General features: G+C 39.7%; 1 protein-coding gene across 1 annotated transcript in view; it reads left to right on the top strand.

The window, feature by feature from the left end:
• DOCK10 (dedicator of cytokinesis 10) overlaps positions 1-9,844 on the top strand; it is a gene marked incomplete at its 5' end in the record, with an annotated part of 74,782 nt that overhangs the window by 19,081 nt on the left and 45,857 nt on the right. The window contains 7 exons of the mRNA XM_009075422.1: positions 1,947-2,069; positions 3,369-3,448; positions 4,427-4,614; positions 5,932-5,997; positions 6,844-6,936; positions 8,814-8,937; positions 9,085-9,206. Of these exons, the coding sequence (XP_009073670.1) occupies positions 1,947-2,069; positions 3,369-3,448; positions 4,427-4,614; positions 5,932-5,997; positions 6,844-6,936; positions 8,814-8,937; positions 9,085-9,206 (796 nt within the window). The remainder of the gene's footprint in view (positions 1-1,946; positions 2,070-3,368; positions 3,449-4,426; positions 4,615-5,931; positions 5,998-6,843; positions 6,937-8,813; positions 8,938-9,084; positions 9,207-9,844) is intronic.

The following is a 9,844-nucleotide window of genomic DNA, read 5'->3' as shown; positions in this document are numbered from 1 at the left end:
GATAGGCAAATATTGGACTCCTGGAGTGCAGAAGTTTTTTATTGCATTTCCTTTTTTTTTTCTCTTTTTGATGTGACAATCACCATTCTCAAATGCCTTCAGTATGTTCACTATGACATGGAGGAGTTTTGCTTCACCTGCAAGGATCTAACAAAGCATGGGATTGCTGTTACTTAACTGCAGATGTAATACACACAATACTTGCTGCTCTGACAATTCTTCAGCTTTAATGAACCCAGGGAATGGAGGCACAAGTACAGTTTGACCAGCAGAAAACCACCTAACTCTTCCTGACTGCATAAAGCATACCTGGTTTTAAGAAGGGTTATCTTTTTTCCAATGGACATCTAAATTGTTCATGTTTACATAAATGAAGTATTGTGTGTGAGTTGGAGGGAAAAAAATAATTCCCTGTTTTGTAATGTTTTCATGCCTTTAATTTTATACTGGGTGTGTTATTTAGGCTGGGATGTGCTGCTGAACTGATCAGGACCAGTTCTAGAGCTAGAGCATTTGATACCCAGGGAGCACTGATGCTAGGGAGCAGTGGTCATAGACAGATGACTCTGTCAAGTCCTTCTGACTCCAAACCAGGGTGGCCAGAGGGCAGGAGGTGATGGTCATGGAATGGTTTGGGTTGGAAAAGACCTTAAAATCATGATCTGTGTCCCTGAGCCTCCTGAGAGGCAGTGCTCAGTACCACTGACCCAGTGAGCTGCTCCCAACTTCTTTTTCCTTTAGCACTTACATCCCCAGCCCTGCCTTGGTGCGTGTCCCTACACCCTGCTGTGCTGGGCAGTGGTTTGCTCAGTGTCAGAGCCTGCACTGGGATCAGTTAATCAGCTCCAGCAGAGCCTGGGTTTGCTCAGCATCACATTGCAGAGCTCAGTGGCACAGAGGAAATAACTCACCGAATGTTTTAGTCCTCTCTGTTAGTCTGGAGGAGGAAGCAGTGCTGAGTCCAAGAAATATCATAATGTCACCAATACTGTAATAATTATTAAATCTTATCTTTTTTCCTTCCTCTTTTTTTTTTTATGACAACAGTTTAATAGGATTTGTAAAGTAAGTGGTGGCTGCCAGAAATTAGGACTGATTTCTCCCTAATAACTTAAGATTTTTGACATGGTGTGTTGGTGTGGACCTTATTCCCTCTAACAGCTGGAGGCAAAAATTTGATAGAAGAGTTGATTATTCTCTACAGTTGCAAAAGAATGAAATAGGGGTGCTTCTCTCAGCAATTAACTTAAGACACGGTGCATTTATACTTATCCTTGGGATCCTCTTCCAAAGGTTTACTCCATCATTTTGCATCTGGCAACAATTTGTGCTGGCAACAATTCTTCTTCTCACTGGCAGTGGAACAGAGAAGCAAATTAAGGAAGCAAGATTGGCCAAATGAATCACAGAACAGCACTTAGTGTCAAGAACATTTTACTTTTGTTAAGCAATGTTTTTTCATAGTGCAGTTGAATCCAAGGTTCATTAATTTGGATAGCTGTTACATTATCCGGTCCAGCCAGCGTGTGTGACCCTTGGGGATATACAAAGGGCACTGGAATGTCTTAATTAAATCCTGCAAGTGGAAATATCTGGGAATGTTTTTCAGTGCACACAACAGCTGATATTTATTGTCCCCAGATATCAATGGGTATCACTTCTTTTTTGCATTTCATTTGGCACTTTGCAGCTGGTTCACCAAAAATTCGGTTGGTGCTCCAGAAAATTGTTTTGTGAAGGAAAGCCTAGCTGCAGTGAGTTGATGTCATGTTCCCTGTACAACTTGGCAGGGCTTGTTTGTGAAGATCTGGAGAGAGCCCTTGGATTTGTGTGAGAATTCATATCATAACCTTGTTCAAATATTATGTGACAATTGCAAAAGTTTAAATATATATATTTATATATGGGTGAGTGTTTATAAACATGTCATTTTTATGTCCTTATAGACCAGTGTTTAAAGATAATCAGGGAAATGTTGACAGAGACTCCAGATTCTCACCTTTATTCAGGCAAGAAAGTAATAAGATTTCCATGGAAGATCTGATCAAACTAATAGCAGAATACAGAAGGTAAGAAAAAGTTTTTAATTTGCTTTGAGAAAAAATAAGAACTTTTATAAAGCTGTGCAGATTAATTTTCCCTGTTTTTTTCTTCATTTAACACAGTGTGCCAAAGTGGCCATATTAAATTATATTAAATTAATGTTTTTTACAGTAGGCTATTACCTGCCAAAGAGTGCTTCAGGTTGGACTTTCCAGGAAAACTGAAACATCATTTGGCACATTGATAAGTTTTATTATAACCTAAAGATATAATTGTTATTATAACCAAAAGAATTAGCTTCTCTCAGGGGAGATGCAGGTGAAGTAACCAACATGAGAATATTATCTTAGGGAAAACAAATGAAGCAAAAAGAAGAAAAATGAAAAAAACATTGTTTATAGGTTTCCCTATTCCATGCTTTTGTTTGTTTGAGTCTCCATGGCAAACTGAAGAGTGGACATAGGAAGGGAAAACCTTTTCCAGGTGTTTCACAGTGTGTAAACAGTGGTTTGGCTGGATAGTCTTCCACACTTGTATAAATCAGGTTAATCCTAGAGCAGAGTCTATGCTTATACTGTATAAGTAACATCAGAATTGAAACATTAATTTCTTCTTGTTCCTTCTACTCTATATGTGCCTAGAAGTGAATTACTCTAAATAACTTCTGTTCCATTCATATAAAAAAGGTCACAGGAACATTGAATATCAACTGCAGGGATTGGATCAGGCCCTTAAATTCTTGTGCCATCTTACTGTTACAAGTCAGGAGAATTTACTGAAATTAGGCTGCTCTTATAAGAGTAACCACTGGTGTGTTTATCTCTCTAACACATCTGCTAAATAAAAAACATTTAGCATGATGGGTTTGGCACTTCTCAGATTGTTTGGACACAAGGAATATGTCTTGGTCCCTTTTCTGCATGGCACCTGTAGAAGGCACAATGCTGTGAACTCCTCTCCTCCCACTGAATTCCTTTTAGGGAGCATTTGATTCAGATTTTAGAAAGAAAAAATATTAGTTAATTCTCATGAGGTTTGGTTTATCAGTTTCTTCCTCTTCTACAAAATAATATTGCTTGCCAAGAGAAGGCAGGAATGAGACTAGGAAAAGAAAAAAAACCAAAACCCAACCACAAAAGAAATTGTGTTTATTTTCTGCTCTTATATTTGCTTTGAGTTTAATAGCCTATAGGTGTATGTTTAATGTGTTTCATATATACTACGTCTTAAATCAGAGTCTGTTTTTCATTTTAGGTTAGTTCCTGTGATGGGATTAATCTCCAGTGTTCTGATCTTGTAAAATGTTTTCGTTTCTGTCGTTGCAGAGCAGAGAAGATTAGCAAAATACAGACTATACCTGGCTGCTTGGAGATTACAGTTGATTGTGTTCCTTTGGAACATCCAAGTATGATTCCACTTTAAAATTAATTATTGTAATTCAATAGGACATTGTCATTGGATTTCCATCCATAATTGCTGCCTCGAGGCAGTTCTGGTAGCAGTGTCCATTGTTGTGTAGAAAAATGTATTCAGGGGAGTGTTCTGGATTTATTTTCATTAAATTTCACCATTCTTTGTTTCATCCTGTACCTGGTCAGATATCCTCCAATTTTCAGTGTTTGGGAAAGAGAAACCATACTGCTCTAGCTGGCATAGAGCCTCTTCTCCCCTGCCCTCCTAGACTGCAGAATCACCTGCACTATCCTGAAAGTGGCAATTTCCTCTTGTGCTAGTTCAGAAGGAAGTAAAATTTAGCATGGTGTATTACCAATGGAATCCTGGGCTGCATCCCAAGAAGCATGGGCAGCAGGTCAAAAGAGGTAATTCTTCCCCTCTGCTCTGGTGAGACCCACCTGGAATACTGCACACAGTTCTCAACATAAGAAGGACATGGAACTGTTGGAGTAAGTCCAGAGGAGGCCACGAAGTTGCTAAGAGCACTGGAGCATCTCCCCTATGAGGACAGGCTGAGGAAGCTGGGACTGCTCAGCCTGAAGAAGAGAAGGTTGTGTGGAGACCTCATAGTAACCTCCCAGTATCAGAAGGGACTACAAGGAGCCGGAGAGGGACTCTGTGTTAGGAACTGCAGTGATAGGACAAGGGGTAATGGGGTCAAACTGAAGGAGAGGAAGTCTGGGTTAGATATTAGAAAAAAGTTTTTTCCCTGTGAGGGTGGTGTGAGACATTTGAACAGGTTGCCCAGAGACGTGGTGGCTGCCCTGACCCTGGTGGTATGCATACCAGCATCACTCATTCTTTGCAAGTTAAGGCAGGATTTTGCATGTCCCTTCTCAATATTACATAAGACAATAAAAACATACATTACATAAGACAATAAAAACAAACATAATACATGATAATTTTCTTTTCTGTTCTTTTGAAGACTGTGTAACTTCATCCTTTATTCCAATCAAACCATTTCATAATATAAAGGAGCATCAACCTACAGTGGAAATTGAGGAGTTTGTGCAGGAATCAACAAAATATTCACGACCTTACAGAGTGTACAAGAACCAAATATACATATATCCAAAGCACCTTAAGTATGATAGCCAAAAACACTTCAACAAGGTACAGTATGTGACTAATTCAGGCCAGTGTTGGGTAGTTCACTGCATGAGCTTTTGTTGGAATGAAGGAGTACTCAACATAAAGGAGGGGGAAGGGGTGATATGAGTCACTGACTTGGACTTTGATTTTTGTCAGTTTTTGCTATCATAAAACATTAGTCCTAATTTAATGAAATGAATCTATGGTTTAATTTTGAGTTGTATCAGTGATTCACACAAGCAGAAAACAGCATTTCCTTATGCACACACACTTTTAGAAAAGCAAAAAAGGGGAATCAAACCAGCTGCTGGAACATCTCCCCTATGAGGACAGGCTGAGGAAGCTGGGACTGCTCAGCCTGAAGAAGAGAAGGTTGTGTGGAGACCTCATAGTAACCTCCCAGTATCAGAAGGGAGAGTTGTATCAGTGATTCACACAAGCAGAAAACAGCATTTCCTTATGCACACACACTTTTAGAAAAGCAAAAAAGGGGAATCAAACCAGCTGCTGGAACATCTCCCCTATGAGGACAGGCTGAGGAAGCTGGGACTGCTCAGCCTGAAGAAGAGAAGGTTGTGTGGAGACCTCATAGTAACCTCCCAGTATCAGAAGGGACTACAAGGAGCCGGAGAGGGACTCTGTGTTAGGAACTGCAGTAACAAGGGGGGGGGGAATGGATTCAAATTGAAGAAGAGAAAATTTAGGTTAGATATTAGGAAAAAATGAGGGTGGTGAGACACTGGCCCAGGTTGCCCAGGGAGGCTGTAGCTGCCCCAACCCTGGCAGTGTTCACAGCCAGGTTGGATGAGCCTTGAGCAACCTGATCTAGTGAGGAGGTGTCCCTGCCCAGGACAGGGGGTTGGGACTAGATGATCTGTAAGGTCCATTCCAACCCCTAAAATCCTATCCTATGATTTAAAGAGAGATGACCTGGTAATAGCTTTTTCACAGTTTTCAGAAGGGCTTTATTTTATCGAAATAATGTGCGCAGATAAAATTAATCTGAATAATATATGTAGTTATTAAATGAAACTTGAGTACTAATTGTGTTTTCATGGTGGGTTAAAAATTAATTAAGGGCAAGACACAGGTAAGAGCTGATCACTTTATAATCTGCTTCTGCACAGTCATTTTGAGGTCTGGCTCACATTTTGTCAGTTCTTGGAAATATTATTTCTAGTGATATGACTGTAATTTAAAGGCATTATACATGTTGTTACACCATCTGCATGTTTCTCCTAGGTTTTTAAAAGACCTAATTGCAGCCCTCTAGTTTGCAGGACTTTTGATGGTTACCCCATTTCTGATCTAAGCTTTAATATGTTCCTGTCTTTCCAGGCACGGAATATCACAGTGTGCATTGAATTTAAAAGCTCTGATGAAGAAGGATCGAAGCCACTGAAGGTGAGCCTCAACAAGAGTATACTCAGAGGATGCTGTTTCTGAGGACATTAGTTCTAAAACCAAGGAATAAAGACTATACTAATGCAGAAAAATTAAAGAGCGAATGTTTTAGGGGAATACCTCCCTCTACAGCTGCACTGTTAGATCCCAGCTGGTCATAATGGTTCCAGCTCACAGGGCTGTTTTGCAGGGCCAGCTGACTGGTGGAGGGGAAAGAAGTCAATATTAGAAAACTGGACCATTTTTTACAGCACAAGTTCCTTATTCTAGAATTTACTATTTGCCCTACATTTCTCACTGAGCTCAGGACACTTGATTGAAAAAAATGAGGCATGAAATTAGGACCTTAGACTTAATTCTTAACTTTGCTATTGCATAGTAATGTTGTGGTCTATTTTCCCTAACAATAAAATTGCCATCACTCAACAGTCAAGAGCCCTCAGACAGGACTCTGCCAGAAAGGAGATGAACTGGGATAGCTTTGGTAACATTGAAAAGTCACTAAAGGCATTGTATCATGTATTGGAGTGTGTTAAAAGTGAAATAGCTTTTGTAAAGATTTTTGCAGAAAACTCTTGAAATTGATAACGACAAGGAAGAAGTCTACAGAGTCTGCATTGCTTAATTGAGCATGGGGCAATTTTTACAGAATCAATGGACTTTTACTGGAAGTGTGTATTAAAAAAAATCCAGATTTGAGCACTTAAACCTGTTCCTTTAATATTTCATCAAAGTAAGGATCAATCTTTGATGACTTTGTTTCAATGTACATGCATATTAGATACACCAAGACTAGTATCTTCAGCAGAATTTCACAATGTAATTAAAGCATGTTACTTCCATCAGTGTATTTATGGGAAGCCTGGGGGACCATTGTTTACAACGTCAGCCTACACTGCTGTGCTGCACCATTCCCAGAATCCTGATTTCTATGATGAGGTCAGTCTGCTTTTTCTGTCATAAAATGCCTACCAACCCAACATGTTTGCCAGTGAGACAGAAAGATATCTGTAAATACCTCTGTTGCAATTGCTTGTGTATCTGGATGGGCCTGTGTTATATAGATTGACATGAAGTCTCACGTTTTGTTTTCTTTTCTTAAATCCACTCAGTGATTCATTCCTTTTGTAAGATGTTCTGAGTACAGTTAAGATGCTGTAGAATTAATTAGGAACAGTCTAGTTCTCTAAAATGCATGTCTGGATTACATTAAGGATCCAGCTGCATCTCTGAATTTAATGGAAACAGTAAACATTACGATGAAGTGCGGAGCCAAATGTCAGAACAAATCTCTCTCTGAGATATAGGATCTGCATTGGGGCGTTTTTGTTGATGCAGTGGTCTGAACAAAATGTACAGTGATGTGTAGTGGCTGCAACAAGTCATTTAGCTGGTACTTTTGAGGATACAGCGACAGAACAGAGTTCATACATTGGCCTTTGCCAGATGTTAGCTGCACATGCATCCCTATGTTTCACCAACACCAAGTATTGATTCCCCAGGCTTTCTGCAGGTGAACTTCATTTCACCCTTTCAGTGACTAGTGTGTTTGATGGCCTGTGAATGTCATGTGTCTGTTCTGGATTTTCCACTACTGCTTTGTGTGTAGTGATAAGACTGGCAAGTGGCATAGTGTATATAGCCAGTGTTTTCCAAACTGTTGGTTTTGTGTTGGAAAAAATTCCTTTTTCAGTAAAAATTTGCTTAGATAAAATGGAAGAGGCAAGATCAGCAGATAGTGTATATGAAGTATCAGTTGTAAGACTCTTGTTTAAGAACTGAGGTGGAACTTAAGGCATTACATCTTCAGAGATCTTGAACCCCTTGCTAATCCTTTATGAGCCTTGTTTTGTGTTTTAATGCATCTGAAATTGTCCTTCAAGTGATGCTAGTGAGCCATCTGGTATGGGCAGATTACTTTTGACTTTGAGCATAGAGCTGAATTCAGATCTCAGTAGCCAAACTGGCTGGAAGAGTTGTGCACCTCTCCTGAATGTCCCTAGTACAGCAAGTGCAGCCTTTAAGAGAATGTAGTATGTTAACAAGAAAGTTGTCTTACTCTCCACGTATGAGTGCCCATGTCATATCTATATTTATGGTATTAGATTCTTACCCATAAGCTGATTTAACACTGGAAGCATTTATCAACAGTTTCTAACCCTTATTTTAGCATAGGATTAGCTTGAATAAACTTCATCACAGCTCACAAGGGCAAAAGGTCGTTTTTATTAGTTCCTATGATAAACCGTTCTGATTGCTTTGTATTTTATTCAAATAGGTTAACAATACCTCAAACCCAACGTGTAAAGATTCATGGATGACATGATATACAGTTTTAAGCAGAACTCATAACTAAAAATTTATTTTCGTATCAGCCTTTATTACTCGGTCTTAGCCAGGAAATGATGATGAAGGAGTAGCAGAGCTGTCATTTTAGTTTTTAGTTTGGTCATCCTGAAAATATGGGCATGGTGATGGCTATTTATGGCTGCTAGAGTGCAGGAAATCCATTCTAAGTAGGGTCCATCCCTCTAGTTCTGTCCTCTTTCATCTTATGCTCTTTCATCAGAAATGAAAACATCCATCCACAAGGCAAAGAGGGGAAAAAAACTGGTTTTAAGTAAAATGGATGGATGATCATCCTAAGCAAGTTCCTTAAGAGAGAATCTATTACCATGAGACACACATTATCCAGTAAAGTCAGGCTGTACTTAGACCTCTGTGTAGAGAGAGAGATGTCACTCCTTTAGCCCATCTCTGATGCTTGGTTTAATCGATTTTTAAACTAAAGTGAGGTGTAACATTTTACATTTCAGGTGAAAATTGAACTTCCCACTCAACTCCATAAGAAACACCACATTCTGTTTTCATTTTATCATGTCACCTGTGACATAAATGCAAAAGCTAATGCCAAAAAGAAAGAGGCTCTGGAAACACCAGGTACCTGTAGTAGAATTACTTTCAATTATAAATATAAATGCTGTACATTCAAATAAGGATTGCAAAGTTTTTGGCTGGATATTATTGTCTTCCTTTGAACTTGAGAAGCTTTTTTCCAGAGTCATATGTATTTGTTCTTGTGCACAGTGGGATATGCGTGGCTTCCTTTGTTGAAAGATGCCCAGTTAGCTTCCCGAGAACACAACGTGCCAGTGGCAAGCAGTCTGCCTCCCAATTACCTGAGCCTTCAGGAACCAGCTAGTGGAAAGGTATTCATTCATTCATTCATGCTTTCATATTATTCAAATGGCACAGATCATTTATTTGCAGGTGTTTTACCTGGCATCAGTTTTCCATTTGCATTTTCCTGTGATAAATAGGGTATCTGTTTTAGAATATTCATTTGGATATCATTGAGGAGATTGAGTGCACCATCAGCAAGTTTGAAGTTGGCATAAAGTTAGGGGGGAGTGTGGATCTGATGGAAGGCAGGAGGGCTCTGCAGTAGGACCTGGAGAGGCTGGAGAGATGGGCTGATTCCAATGGGGTGAGGTTTAACAAGGCCAAGTGCTGGTTCTGCACTTTGGCCATAACAATCCCATGCAGAGCTCCAGGCTGGGGACAGAGTGGCTGGAGAGCACCAGGCAGAAAGGGACCCTGGGAGTTTGGAGAGACAGAAAGCTGAACAGGAGCCAGCAGTGTGCATTGCACTGAGTGTCATATGTTGTTGAGTCACAGGTGTATATGGGAAAAGTGTATTTTATAGCTATGTATTCTACAATGTTATACCTAAATTCTCAAAAATCAGCATTAGAGTGGTCAAAAAGAGCTCTTTTCACAAACTGTAGCCATATGACATTCATTCTCCAGCTGATGTGACCCACAATCGTGACTCACCCTCCACTTT

Source organism: Acanthisitta chloris, unplaced genomic scaffold (assembly GCF_000695815.1).
Source record: "Acanthisitta chloris isolate BGI_N310 unplaced genomic scaffold, ASM69581v1 scaffold15675, whole genome shotgun sequence".
In the NCBI taxonomy this organism is placed as follows: domain Eukaryota; kingdom Metazoa; phylum Chordata; class Aves; order Passeriformes; family Acanthisittidae; genus Acanthisitta; species Acanthisitta chloris.
This window is presented reverse-complemented; position numbering and strand designations above follow the sequence as displayed.